Source organism: Sclerotinia sclerotiorum, genomic scaffold, assembly GCF_000146945.2.
Source record: "Sclerotinia sclerotiorum 1980 UF-70 scaffold_29 genomic scaffold, whole genome shotgun sequence".
NCBI lineage: Eukaryota > Fungi > Ascomycota > Leotiomycetes > Helotiales > Sclerotiniaceae > Sclerotinia > Sclerotinia sclerotiorum.
The window spans coordinates 22,407-36,121 of record NW_001820807.1 but is presented as its reverse complement, the minus strand read 5'-3'; the positions used below and the strand labels follow the sequence as shown (position 1 = coordinate 36,121).

The following is a 13,715-nucleotide window of genomic DNA, read 5'->3' as shown; positions in this document are numbered from 1 at the left end:
GCAAGCAAATCAGATCTTTAATTCAGCTCTAGCAGGCAGTGATTCTCCTGTATCATCAACTCATCGATATACCAAGAGAATGACTAGGCTTGTAGAATCTCAAAATGCTGAGATAACCCTACTTCGGAAACAGTTCGCTGATGCTTAGGAGGTAATCGAGACTCGAAAGAAAAGAACTAAAGACAAAAGGATCAAATTACAAGGCCAATTCGTCTTTAGTACTAAGGAAGTATTGAAGAGAAAGAACTAGAGAATAGTTCAAGCGATTTAGAGTTGGAATTAGATGAATATATAGCTCGTAGAACTAGATCGCATAGAGAAAATTGAATTTTGTGACCCGGTTCCCCATATGACCCGGTTCACCATGAGTTATGTTATATCGTTTTATATTAAATATAATATGAAATCAACTAATCCAAAAATCTGGATAACAATCTAGATTTTTTAATATTAAAATATTTAATCCAGAATTTTTATATAAGAACTCTTTCAATAATTTATCTAGTCCAATCAAATTACAGATTAACCGTCTGGACGGCTGTCCGGATGGAGTACGGGAAGATTGTTGGATACATTGATCCTACAAATATCTGCTCAAATTATACTAATTTCTATATTAATCTTCCTAAACAATACAGAATAACATAAACCAACAGGGTTGATGGGCACCCATAGGCGACCTGCAGATAAACTGTACGGGACGGGTTATTTTAAAACCACAGTGGGTAGCCCACAGGGCGGGTAAGCCACCGGTGCCCGTGAGAGGCGGATTATTTTTGCGCAGCCTAGTTCACAAGAACATGATGGATATGTCCGCCTCAAACAATAAACTTTCTAGACTGGGACAAATGTATCTGCAGCCGTCGAACTTTGGCTAACTCTGACAGTGAAAGTGTAGGCACGCAATAATCTGGAGCTAGCGTTTAGATAGAATCTGAGGGGAGAATTGTGCCAGATATCTCAGTGATGAGTTAGTACCTACTTGCTTGTCATTCGCTTGAAACTTGACATAGCATGTAGTTTTTTGTGCGGAGTGAGCTCCCAAAAATATAATACTACTTTATGAGCAAGCAGAACGCAAAACTTGACTCTTGGGCTCAAAAAATGCCACAAATAGGAGACATTCTTTTGAAAGGGAAGAAATTTTCCTATTATGAATAAACTCTATGTGCTGCATGTTACTCTAGAGTTAGATCAACTTATTTTTCTTAGATGTTGATTAGAATTTGCCAATTACAAAGCCACACCTCACAATGGGGCTTATTCAATGATCTGATGGAGCACTTTAATTTCACAGATCTTCCTTGCATGTCTCTGAACTTTCCACCAGAACTAATTCCATACCATCCAATGTTCGCATAGTACACCATCCACGACATTCAGCTTATCATTTCTCCTATCAAGGCCATTACAAGCTCGCTAAATAATTCATCAAAACACTGGCCACTATTTTCAGCCAAGGATTTTCTCCTCCATTTCTTCCTTCATGAAAGATATCCATTACTATAAATGGATATGATGGCTCAATGCTGTCTTCGCATGGAAATATAGGATGCTCTATCCCTAACTGCTGCTTGATTTGAACACGGAACTTCCCCATCAACAAATGACATGCCACGGTCAATGAAGTGCAATCGAATTGCACTTTAGCAAGCTCTGCGGGGAGAAACTCTTGCAAGGTAGAAAGATACTGCAACGGCGTGAGTTGTCGTCTCGCATTTCGGCGTTGGTGTTTTGTTTCATTATCTGTGAGAATTCGGTGGTTTTGAACTAGGCGCTGAAGATTTTTGCTGGGATCACTAAAATTTGCTTGATAGCCGAGAAACGCACGAGTAGATGTAGTGACGGTGTTGATTACATATTTTGGTCCTTTGTACGGAAAGCCACGTTGATAGTGTGCCATTTTCGCCTTGAAAATGCCCATATGTTTTGTAAAGCAAATGTAACATTTAGTGGCAAATTGGTGTAGACTGCCTGAAAACATATCTTCCATGTGCAATTCTATCATCTGTTCCATAGCAGGCCATTTGATGTCCTGCCTCTGAGAAAACACCCGTAGCTTCCAAATTCCTCCCGATCCGATTACCCGTAACGTTTAAATGTCGGCGGCCCATCTTGATCTCACTGCCAAGTATGTCGTGAAGATCGAGGAATATTCGTGAGGCAAATACGAGACTAACGCTGATGATTCCTTCCATTCTTAACTTGCGCAAGCCAGAACTTAACGCATCTTCAGCGCGAGGGGCATATTGGCCTAGTCCATTGCTTTTATTGTTTTGTTATGCAGATCAAACAAATAAAGGTCAATGATGAATTGTGATAACAAAGCATCTTCTTCTTCCTTTTTATTCATATCAAGCGTTCCCCGTACCTCCGAATATGAACTATAGCCAGCATGAAGTGGGAAGGAAAGAATCGGGTAACCAGGGGAGTCTGGTTCCATTTTACTCAAGAAGTCATATTTCATCAAAATGCGAGAAGTAGAAAGATGTATGAAGTTATCAAAGCGGGTTGGTCGCAGCATTTTTTTGGCTGTTATGGTCTGTTCTGGGTCTTGACTATGACTGAAAGTGTTGGCATAGAATATAACGATGGCAATCGTATCATAAGACCGCTTCATTGAGAAAAGTTTTGGCGCCGTAGCTAGGATTTCATACTCGTTGCGACGAACAAGCTCAAACGCCGAGTTGGTCATGAGACTAGCACTACCAAGGTCCAACTTTCTATTCTTATAGTTCTTCCATATACCGTGCAAGAAGTCTTGAATACGATGGATATCCTTGAAGAAATGAAAGATCATAAGACTCATTTCATCTCAACAGATTCATCCTCTAGTTCGTAGGTAGTTGACATGTCGACTGTGACATCCGAGCCGTTATCCTTGTCATCCGGATCCAAGATTTCTTCAGTACTAAGATTTGAAAATGATGGGTCATCTATGTCCAGGAAGAGTCCCCATCACTTGCCTTGCTCGTATTCTTGGTTGAAGTATCCCATCGTTTGAAGAATTTTTCTTGGGTTTTTGCCGATCTATAATGCTCAAAGTCTGTTCCAGAATCGTAATGAAGTGTTGGTGGCCTTCATTTGAGCATTGGTTCTCGACATTATATATTTGGAACCAATATGCACAACGTTTTCGAGCATGGATCGCTCGCTTGAGGACTTTACGCACATTATGGGGTAGCTCAACTCTACCAGCAATAGCTTGAGCCTGCTCGATCACCTCTTTCGTTGTGATAGTATATCTAGTCTTCGGAACATTCAATGAATGTATTTCCTCTTGGACTTTGAACTTCACCACGGATTCCTTGGCGGGTTTTCTCGCTTTTCATTTGAGTCGCCGCTGTTTGTTTGGAGTATTATTTGGGAATGAAGGAGTATCAACAGGTGTGGCCTCTTTCGTCAGGGGCCTTGTAGCCACAAGCTATTGCTGCCTTCGATAACCCTATGAATGATTTAGACTAGATACAATAATTGCTCATCAGTCAGGATACATACAAGTAATAAACACGGAGGTATCCTCCTTGTAACTCAAGTACGAGCGGCCGAGATTACCCGGTAATATATTTTTATCATTTATACTGTATTTGAAGGATCATAGAAAAAAACATGAACGATGAATTTCGTGATTGAACATCTATTCTAAGGATTATATGAGAATGAGAGGAAAACGACATTGAATTAAAAGTTGTCTTCCCTCCCCCACACTAACTTGAGCAAACACAGGGACAGGGGTCCGCTGGGAAATTTCTATACTATTTGTATACTTGTTTGTGCAAAGAAGAAGAGGGTAAAAGTAAAAAGGAAAGAGAAAACCCTAGAAAATATCTATCAGGGAAATAGGATAGAAAAGATAGACACTCGGAATCAAAAGAAATAAAGAGAAAGTTCAAAATATCCAAGACCCGTCCACAATCTTGTATAAGAGATGAAATGAAAATTGATTTTTCTTTCTTTAATGTCTATTATCAATAATTATTCATTTAAAAGAACACTTTAAAAATATAAACAATTCTAATATAAGAGGTGATGTAAAATAAAACAACTCGCACTCAAAAGACATGACTACTCTACCCCGAGAGAAACTCTCTATATCTAAAACTCCCGAGAGGTAACTCTATCACCACCTTTGAAGTGGGATAATAAAGAGATATATTTGATTTATTTCAGTATTGGCATACATGATAATCTTATAATTCTTTTCATCTATCGTATTGATAATACCCACTATACTAATATTCATGCACACAACAGATCACTAATCAAAGCTCAGCCCTAAATAGAGTTTCCCAATCATCTAATCATGCATTAATGCCGATTTTAGCTTTGCAGATTTTGTTACGCATTTGTAATTTGTAAGCTATGATCTCCATATCATGTTTGGAAACTATTCCGGAGTCTTTGCTCATAGTTTGGTATCTTGCGAATAATTTGTCCGATTTGATCTGTCGATTAGCGATGATTGATTGATCATCAGGTGTAACAGTGCCAATCAACGAAACGTGCATTAAAGCCGAGATAGGTGAATCGATGACTGACTCTCGATGCTAGATATAATCGCTCACAGAGAAATATATAAAGACCATAGAATTTTCCTTTATTCCTCTCTAAAATATCCCCAAGCTCACAGTTTCCTCAATTACTTATACAACATAGCACTTACTCACTCTATCCCATCCTAACTCAGCCCAAGCAACGCAAAGCCAAAATGTCTTCCACCGCCAAAACTGCAATCGTTTTAGTAGATCCATACAACGACTTCTTACACCCCGAAGGCAAAGCCAACCATATCCTTGCCGAATCGATGGCCGATACAAACACCCTCTTTCACCTGAAAAATCTTGTGACTGCCGCTCGTGCACACAAGATCCCCATTTATTATGGTTTGCATCAGCAAGTGAAGGCTGGATTTTTAGCTGGTTGGAATCATCCAACCTCGACCCAGGAAGCTCAGAAAGAGAATCACGTATTTGAGGCGGGGACGTGGGGGGTCGAGATTTTTGAGGGGTTGGAACCGGATGTCGAAGGGAATGGTGACGTAGTCGTTAGTAAACATTGGTGTAGCAGGTATGTGTTCGCTGTTCTGTGCGGGGTTGAATGAGAGGCGGGAACTAATTAGAAACAGCTCATTTCAAAACACTGATTTGGAGTATCAGTTGAGACAAAGAGATATCACGCATTTGGTCTTTGCTGGGTTGACTGCAAATACGTGTCTGGAATCCACGGCTAGATATGCTTTTGAATTGTGAGTTAACTTCCCACTTGAGTGTGTTAGACGATTGCTGATGCTGATGTCAGGGGATATCGTGTGACTATGCTTAAGGATGCAACGGCTGGCTTTTCTACCGTGTTGAAGGATGCTGCTACTGATCTTATTTGGCCATTGTTTGCGAATGAGGTATTGACAGTGGAAGAGTGGAAGAAGAGCTTGGAGAAGTGAAGGTGATCGTGGGAAACTTTTAGATTAGTGTGCGATAACTTTCGAAGTTCCTTTCCTCTAGCTCATCCAAGTAATCTTGCAAATATTCATCTGCATTTAATTATTTATTTAGGCGATTGTCGTTTAATACCGTGAAATTCAACAAAGAGTCCATAGTGCCAATCGTCATTCCAGGGGCCGTAACAACTCTTTAGCCAGTACTTGATTATGCCTCTCATTCCTAAATTTCCCATGCCTCCTCTCATAATTAGCATTTGGTTGATACCTTTGAGGTGCATTTCATATTCCTCTCCGTCTCCATCTCCGACCTGATGCTTCTCTTAGCATGGTACTAGAACAATGAGGAGAAGACTTACATTAAAATATAGCAAGATCAAGACCACAATGAGCATTTGATCCGTGGCACCTTCGTTCGGTATGTTCATTATCCCATTTGCTAGACGCATCGTTTCAATTTTGTACCAGATCAAAGTGCGTTTGCCAATTGGCTGTCTGCGGTCCAGGTGAACTGCTGCGCCTAATAGAGTGGCGTAGAATAATGGGGGGTGGTGCAATGCAACTTTCAGCCAGGAGAATGCCGGGCGACCCACCAGCGGACCATCTTCACATGAAGCAATCCACGAACCTAGATGTGTGATAACTTCCGATTGTTATTATAAATTTTCCCGCTATATTAAGATGCTGCTTACAATATTCGACAAGAGCTGATTTGGGAAGCGGGTCCCCGGTGGTATCTGGCAAGACAGAGAATGCATCAAATCCACCCATTAAATCGCTCCTTAATCTAGGCTCAAAGGAAGCCTGAAATTCTTTACCATAGGTAGTCGTATGCCTTGAAAACAATATTGGTGTCACAGCTCCAGCTGCTCGAGTAGATGCGTAGCATGGCCTAGCTCTTGGTAAACCGTCGACTGATTCGAGACTAAGTAAAATTTCCTGACCGCTAAGTATCCTTCGGTCACGAGCCGCTCTTGCACTTTTATTGTCTTGTTTTAAATCTATCCGTCTTCCTCACGATTAATAAAATCTCTTGACTCTAGCAGTATGCACGTTGAGTACTCACAAGGATGTCACAAAATGGCATTTGTGTGGAACACCTCGCTCCATACAATCATTACAAGGATGACTTCGATTGCATTTTTGTTTCCTCCTATGGCATTCGGTACACGAGAGTAATGTGCGATTTCGACTCCGTTTAACGGATTTGCTCTGCATTTGTGGGGTTCTAAAAGTGTTGGATGTCATGATGCCTGTTGGCCGTGAAAATGAACATGAACTAATAAAGCTGCTAAGTTGTAGTACACTTCTCAGCAGTAGAACTTGGAAGCTATCGAAACTAGTAGATAAAAGGAAGGGTTTTATAAGTTATAGCAAACCCGGAGTTTTTCAGACCTTTCGTGATGTATCCAGAAACTCCTGCTTACCAAGAAGATCGGTCCCAGAGGAATTTAGATATGAAGAAAAACCTTAATTGAATTTTCAGAGCGATGAAAGAGACAGTCCACTTTGTCTTTTTTTCAGGTCGTTGAGGTAATAATAAATGTGAAAGGTAAATAGCAAATACGAGTAGTTCTGAGCAGATGATGGTGGAAACGCGGCGTTTATGCAGGTTGGCGTGCAGGGCGTAGGCCCATGTAAAATGCACTGACATTTATTTAAAATGGCCCACTTCCTGCTTCATATATTGGAGTAAGCTTATTAGTGGAGTACCAGTACATTTATGGACGAGCTAAGAAGAGCTAATAGCATCCGAATACCGACTTCTGCTTCGTTGAGCATCCGGAGTATGTTATGCTCACCGGTAGTTGCCCAAGTTTGTTTGAGATACCTAGTCGTGCCGTCAGGGGAGTGTGAAATTAGGATGTGATAGACACCAGGTTATGCCTCATCTTCTGGTAGTTCATCCTTTTCTGCCCAAACGAGTAATAGAAGCATGGAAGCGGGAGTTCTAGTCTGCTGAGCAATCAATAAGTTCTAGTCTGCTGAATAATCAATAAGTCCTATTCTGCTGAATCATCAATAAGTCCTTCTGTTGAATAATCAATAACTTCCTATTCTCCGCGCGGCCGCTAGTTCCAAGAATCCCTGTCATTTACCCCCTTCGTCTCAGTCAGCTGAGATACGAGGATGCGTGTTTCGTGTGATCCCTGCTTATTGGTACCTTACTCCATAAGCTATGGCATTTCTTTGAAGCCTCACTTGAATAACCATCAACATCGACATCAACATCAACATCGACATCGCTATCTTCTACGAATACCTGCCAATGGGCCGGATTATTCACCAAACAAAGAACCGGATTTAGAATTCCCATTATTCATCTGTACAACACCCATCTTATTTACTTTCAAACCTCTCATTATGCTTTCTATCACAGATAGCTTATCAGACCGCTGCCAGAAGCTTCAAGATGTAAGCTACGTCAATCTCGCGGTATCGATGTAAGGAAACTTCCTCAACCATCTTTCACATCTATTTCCATGATAATGTGCTAAATACTGCACTACATGAAGCTTCATCCTTATTGGAATACTCGTCTCTTACCTACCTCAACATTATCGAATCATCAGTCGCGGTACCTCGGAAGGGATATCACCTTTTTTCATTCTTCTAGGCACAACATCAGGAACATGCGCATTCGCCAACATTATAGTTCTACCAGCATCTCGTGCGGACGTTGCATGTTGTAGAACTGTTAGCACATTCGAATGTGCGGCAGGATTGCTAGGGATTGCCCAGGTCGGGGTTCAATGGTTCTGTTTTAGTATAATGTACGCGGTGGGAGCTATCTAACAGGGGAGAGATGAATGCTGACACAACTTTGACATAGATTAATCCTTTTTATGGTATTCTTCCCGAGAACTCCAACCCTTCCTACCCTTGATGATAATAAACAACAACATACATGGCGCACGGCTGTCACGGTAGCTTTGGTATGCCTTTTTCATGGCTTCATCACCATCGTTATCAGTGTATCGTTGGCACTCGGTCGTCCTAATTCCCTTGGGGTATGGGCCAACGCGTTGGGAATTATAGCTACAATCCTAGCAGGCATACAATACCTACCTCAAATATGGTTGACATATAATCTTGGCCATATTGGAAGCTTGAGTATACCGATGATGTTGATTCAAACTCCAGGCAGCTTTGTTTGGTCTGCAAGTCTTTTCGCTAGGTTGGGAGCAGGGGGTTGGAGTACATGGGGTGTATTCTTGGTTACAGGATGCTTACAAGGATGCTTGTTGGCAATGGGAATTTCGTTTGAACTAAAAGCTAGAAGAGAAAGACAGGGTAGTGAGGATGCAGCTGTCAGTATATTACCTTCCAATTCAGAGACACTTACTAACGTCAGACAGTCCAATGGAAGATGTATTGTTGGATATATTGCAGGCTCGCGAGAACACGATACAGATGATGAGGGTGGAACCGCCGTTGAGAGTACACCGTTACTGTCCGAGTCGGGATCAACAAGAAAGCCAACTACAAACTCTACTCGGAACTCTGCATCTAGTTAGATCAAGAGACACTTGAAAATCAAGGTTCGTAATGTGAAGGCCAATACAATAGATCTTCTGTATATTGAGACTTGAGATCCTGATGCTGCCAACAAATGGCTTATCTGATGTTCTTATCAACTTGCCATATTGTTTGGCTTCATTTCCATGCATTTGACCTCAGTACTTTCTACCTAATCATCCGCAATGAGGTCTGGATGATTGCATCGGTCCATTAAATGTGCTCAATCATCGAATATCCGCATCATGTTAGAAGGTTACATGTGTGTTCCTATTGTTTGCCTGGGATATTGCTTTCCCTATCAAGTTATCGTTAATCGTTTCTTTGTACCAATTTGTGGCTGTGCCTCGTCAGGACTTAATAAACCTGGCCTGCATATGCGATGCTGCCAATATCGTGGCATCGAGGACTTCCCCACACGGTAAATGCCCACTATTCCAGTGCCCGATAGATTAACCCCACCATTGGAGATAAGTCCCCCTCCTCCACCAGCATACGACACTACATATATATGTTGTCGTGGCACCCTATCTGCCATTCTTTTAGCCCCTCCGCCATCTTTCAAAAGTCTCCAAAGAATTCAACAGCTTTAGTAGCAAATACAATTTCCATTTGTGCGTTAAACACCATGTCTTGGCAAGAGATTGCAAAAGATAAGAAAGAGAGAATCGACGCCAGTATTCCTCTGGGATGGCGTCTGAAACATCAGCCTACTGATGCTTCTGTGATGGGATACACTGGCACTGCTGATATCATGTCTCTTGACGAGGTCGCCATCACAAACTCATCAGCTACTGATCTCGTGGCCAAGATGGCAAAGGGTGAATTGACTTCTGTTGCAGTAACAACGGCATTTTGCAAAAGGGCCGCATTAGCTCATCAACTTGTGAGTAGCTCACAATTGCATCATGAAGCATATTAATTATGTCAAGCTCAATTGCGCACTTGAATTCTTCCCTGAGATGGCTCTTGCGAGAGCTAGAGAGTTAGACGAGTATCTTAAGAAAACTGGAAAAACGGTTGGTCCACTTCATGGTCTACCGATCTCCTTGAAGGATCAATTTAGGATCGAGGTGGGTGGGTTAGAACCATAGTATGCCTTCAATGCTTATTAGAATATTTTTCAGGGCCTTGAAACATGTATGGGATATGTTTCATGGATTGGAAAATACGAAGATCATAATTCGATACTTGTGAGACTATTACTCCAAGCCGGCGCCGTATTTTATGTTAAAACCAACGTGCCCCAAAGTTTAATGTGTGGTGAAACTATCAATAATGTTATCGGGAGGACAGTGAACCCTCATAACAAGAACTGGTCTTGCGGTGGTTCTTCAGGAGGCGAAGGCGCAAATGTTGCATTCCGAGGCGGAATTATTGGGGTGGGAACTGATATCGGTGGTTCGATTCGTATACCTGCCGCGTTCAATTTCCTGTATGGTCTACGTCCAAGTCATGGGCGTCTTCCCTATGGAAAGATGGCAAATAGTATGGAGGGTCAGGAAACTGTGCATAGTGTTTGTGGTCCTATTGCACATTCGATAGCTGGTTTGTTATATCCTCGTTGATATTCTGTATTGAAGCTCATGATATTTTTAGATATCCGATTATTTGTGCAAGCGGTCCTGGCGGAAGAACCGTGGAAATTTGATGCTAAAGTTGTTCCTATGCCATGGCGACAGTCGGAAGCCGATGTTATAAAGTCTAGAATTTTAGATGGTGGCTTGACGATAGGATACTATGATTGTGATGCTGTTGTAAGTATTGAGTCTTTTGTGATTCCGCTCCCTTGCTATGGGAATCCTTTTACTATCCGAGATGAGAGTAATCTTGGATATCCGAATCTGAATCGAGATAATCCAGGAATTTCGAACACGAGGAGCTAGACGAGAGTATCTAATATCGCATACTAGATAGAACACCTATAAACAATTTGGTGCTAACTATTTTAGGTTCTACCTCATCCTCCTGTCCTCCGTGGCATTAAGACAGTCATCGATGCTCTAAAGAAGAACGGCCATGAAGTATTTAAATGGACACCATACAAGCATGACCATGCCCAAAATCTCATAAACGCAATATATGGCGCAGATGCCGGAAAAGTAAGTACCAGCTCACCATAACACATCCACTCTTACCATAATTTCCCACACACTAAACACATCCAAGGACATCCACGGCGTTCTTTCCGCATCAGGCGAGCCCGCCATCCCGAACATATCAGATTTTGTCAACCCAAACAGCACCCCTCTTTCCCTCAACCAACTCTGGGACGTACATCTCCAAAAATGGACATACCAATGCGAATACCTCGAGCAATTTCGAGCGATGGAAGAAAAGCTCGGAAGGGAAATCGATGCTATTGTGGCTCCTGTAGCCCCTACGGCGGCGGTGCGTCATGATCGTTATATGCATTATGCATATACGACTGTGATTAATCTGTTAGATTTTACGAGTGTGGTTGTGCCGGTTTTGTTTGCGGATAGGGTGGTGGATGGGAGGATGGAAGGGTTTGAGGCGTTGAGTGAGATTGATGGGGTTGTGCAGGGGGAATGTAAGTTTTATTTTTATTTTGTTATTGTTTCTGTTGGAGTGGTTATTGATATTTAACTAGATGATCCCGAGGCGTATCATGGGGCACCGGTTGCAGTTCAGGTTATCGGGAGACGATTAACTGAAGAGAGAATTTTGGAGATTGCGGAGGAAATTGGGAGGTTGCTTGGGAATGAGATTGTTTCTTGAATTGAATGGTTTTTCTAAATAAGATTTGCTGTGATGACTTGAGGGAATCAATATGAGATTAATATCTACCTTGATATCCTCTTTTTAAGTTCGTTTTGGCCATATATATCCATCCTGTGTTTTTTATTTTTATTAGATAGTGTTAAAAGGAATGACCTCACACAGGGAATAGTGGGAAACTGATAGGGCAGAACTGAGGTAATATTGGTCTAGTAGGTTAATCTCTCTTCTAAGTTCTACGGAAGTGCGAAGCTCTCTTACAGAGAGCTTCTCAATCTAGTCCTAATAGGACTAGTGCCATGTGCACGTGCTACGCAGGAACCATTCACTTTAACAAATATTAATATTGATATTATGTAAAAAAACAATCATATATTAAATTATACTAAAATTAGATTTGTCTCAAGATGACTTTTTTTTATAAAAGTAGGATAATAATGGTCTATTATGTAGAATTTTTATTTGTAGGATTCCTTTATTATTATAGATGTGTGAGGTTATTCCTCTACAGATGTGATGTTACTTATTTTATCATGTGTAATATGATATGCTATGTTATGATATAATGACATGAGCAAAATATACAACCGGGACAGAAAACGTCTTTATACAAATCCTCCCTATCATATCATATTATTTCATATCCAATCTCGAATAAACATTCCACCCATCCGCTCGAAATCCCAGTACATCCCAATATCCCCTCACAACGAAACATCCCCACGATCACGTACCCAGCGCCCATCCCAATCCCCTCCCAATCCCACACAATCTCCCCACGCCACTCTTCTCCGGTACATTCCCCGTGCTCTTCCCACCAAGATACCAACTCCCAATATCAGTCAATCTACCGCGCTGATCCAACATCGTCGCATTATACCCCACATTACTCACGCTACTCCTAAACGAACCAAAATACGAATAGCGATCGATGTAATTGAGACGGTCGAAATATTCGGCCGAGGTATTGAAGAAAGATTGGGTTGTTTCGAGGGGAGAGTCGTTGAGTGCGTATTCGGTGAGCCAGATTGTGGTGTTGGGGTAGCTGGGACAGGTGTTAGTTGGGTGGGGGATTGGGTGAGAAAGAGCAGAGGGAATATAGAAAAAGGAAAAACTTACGTCCCGCGAACTTGTCCAATATGACTAGCTAACCCCTCGAAATCCCCGTACCAATGCACTGGAATAAAATCCGCAGTACAATTCGTCCCCAATGTCGTACAGGCATCAAAAAAAGCACTCAACCAACTCATTCCCCTCGATGAACCCGTTACCGCTGGCGCTCCTGTCTTAATACCCAATGCGCGCAGTGGTTCTACTTGACTTATCCAATTCGCCGCGGCGACTGATGCGGATATTTGAGATCCGCCTGTTGAGGATGTTCCATCGGGTTCGTTGTAGGTTAATACGTGAGTTACGTTGCGACCACCGGAAATTAGCGATTTGATGTCTGAGAGGAAGGTGGTCGAGGTACTCCAGAGCATAGGTACGAATTCGAATTCTTCTTGGGTGCGGTTGGAGTAGGCTGGAGATGCGGCAATGCCATAGTTATAGTACCATGTTAGATCTGAACCTGGTTGTACCCAGACTTGATTATCGGATGGGTATTTGGAGTTGGGGACGAAGACGAGACCGCGTTTGGAGGAGGAACCGACTGTTTCGTCTGTGGAATCGGCGTAGACGCTTGTTAGGTAGCTTGTGGCTACTATGAAGAGGGTGCTGCTGAGATGCATTGTGGTGGTTGTATGGTTACCGAATGATAGGGCGGGCGAGTAGCTATCTTGTCGTCGTTGGTGGAAATGAAGTATTAAAAGTAAAAATTAAACAATTAAAGCGAGAAAGATACAATTTGTATTCTCGAATGATAATGATCAAGAAAACCACAGAAAACAAGATATCTTCTTGATGCGATGCACCTTCTTGCCAGGTTCAAAACAAGGCACAGACAGATATCAGATCGTCAAATGAATGTAATGAAAAACACTGATAACAATTATATTCGTCTTAAGAAACACACGAA

General features: G+C 41.8%; 5 protein-coding genes across 5 annotated transcripts; 3 read left to right on the top strand and 2 right to left on the bottom strand.

Moving 5' to 3' along the window:
- Window positions 1–1,408: 1,408 nt before the first annotated feature.
- SS1G_14036 (predicted protein) lies at window positions 1,409–1,903 on the bottom strand (the record flags this gene model as incomplete). Its single annotated transcript, XM_001584889.1, has 1 exon — window positions 1,409–1,903. One exon carries the CDS (start codon window positions 1,901–1,903, stop codon window positions 1,409–1,411), a length of 495 nt encoding a protein of 164 aa, XP_001584939.1.
- Window positions 1,904–4,708: 2,805 nt separating this feature from the next.
- SS1G_14035 (hypothetical protein) lies at window positions 4,709–6,245 on the top strand (the record flags this gene model as incomplete). Its single annotated transcript, XM_001584888.1, has 5 exons — window positions 4,709–5,067; window positions 5,126–5,245; window positions 5,299–5,398; window positions 5,809–5,855; window positions 6,143–6,245. The coding sequence occupies 5 exons, from the start codon at window positions 4,709–4,711 to the stop codon at window positions 6,243–6,245; spliced, it is 729 nt and encodes a 242-aa protein (XP_001584938.1).
- A 1,556-nt stretch (window positions 6,246–7,801) lies between these two features.
- SS1G_14034 (hypothetical protein) lies at window positions 7,802–8,955 on the top strand (the record flags this gene model as incomplete). Its single annotated transcript, XM_001584887.1, has 3 exons — window positions 7,802–7,881; window positions 8,271–8,748; window positions 8,797–8,955. The coding sequence occupies 3 exons, from the start codon at window positions 7,802–7,804 to the stop codon at window positions 8,953–8,955; spliced, it is 717 nt and encodes a 238-aa protein (XP_001584937.1).
- A 629-nt stretch (window positions 8,956–9,584) lies between these two features.
- Window positions 9,585–11,698, top strand: SS1G_14033 (hypothetical protein; the record flags this gene model as incomplete). Its single annotated transcript, XM_001584886.1, has 7 exons — window positions 9,585–9,842; window positions 9,889–10,029; window positions 10,084–10,504; window positions 10,556–10,713; window positions 10,909–11,058; window positions 11,126–11,510; window positions 11,571–11,698. The coding sequence occupies 7 exons, from the start codon at window positions 9,585–9,587 to the stop codon at window positions 11,696–11,698; spliced, it is 1,641 nt and encodes a 546-aa protein (XP_001584936.1).
- Window positions 11,699–12,424: 726 nt separating this feature from the next.
- On the bottom strand, window positions 12,425–13,428 carry SS1G_14032 (hypothetical protein; the record flags this gene model as incomplete). The annotated part of the gene is made up of 2 exons (XM_001584885.1): window positions 12,425–12,743; window positions 12,818–13,428. 2 exons carry the CDS (start codon window positions 13,426–13,428, stop codon window positions 12,425–12,427), a joined length of 930 nt encoding a protein of 309 aa, XP_001584935.1.
- Window positions 13,429–13,715: the final 287 nt, after the last annotated feature.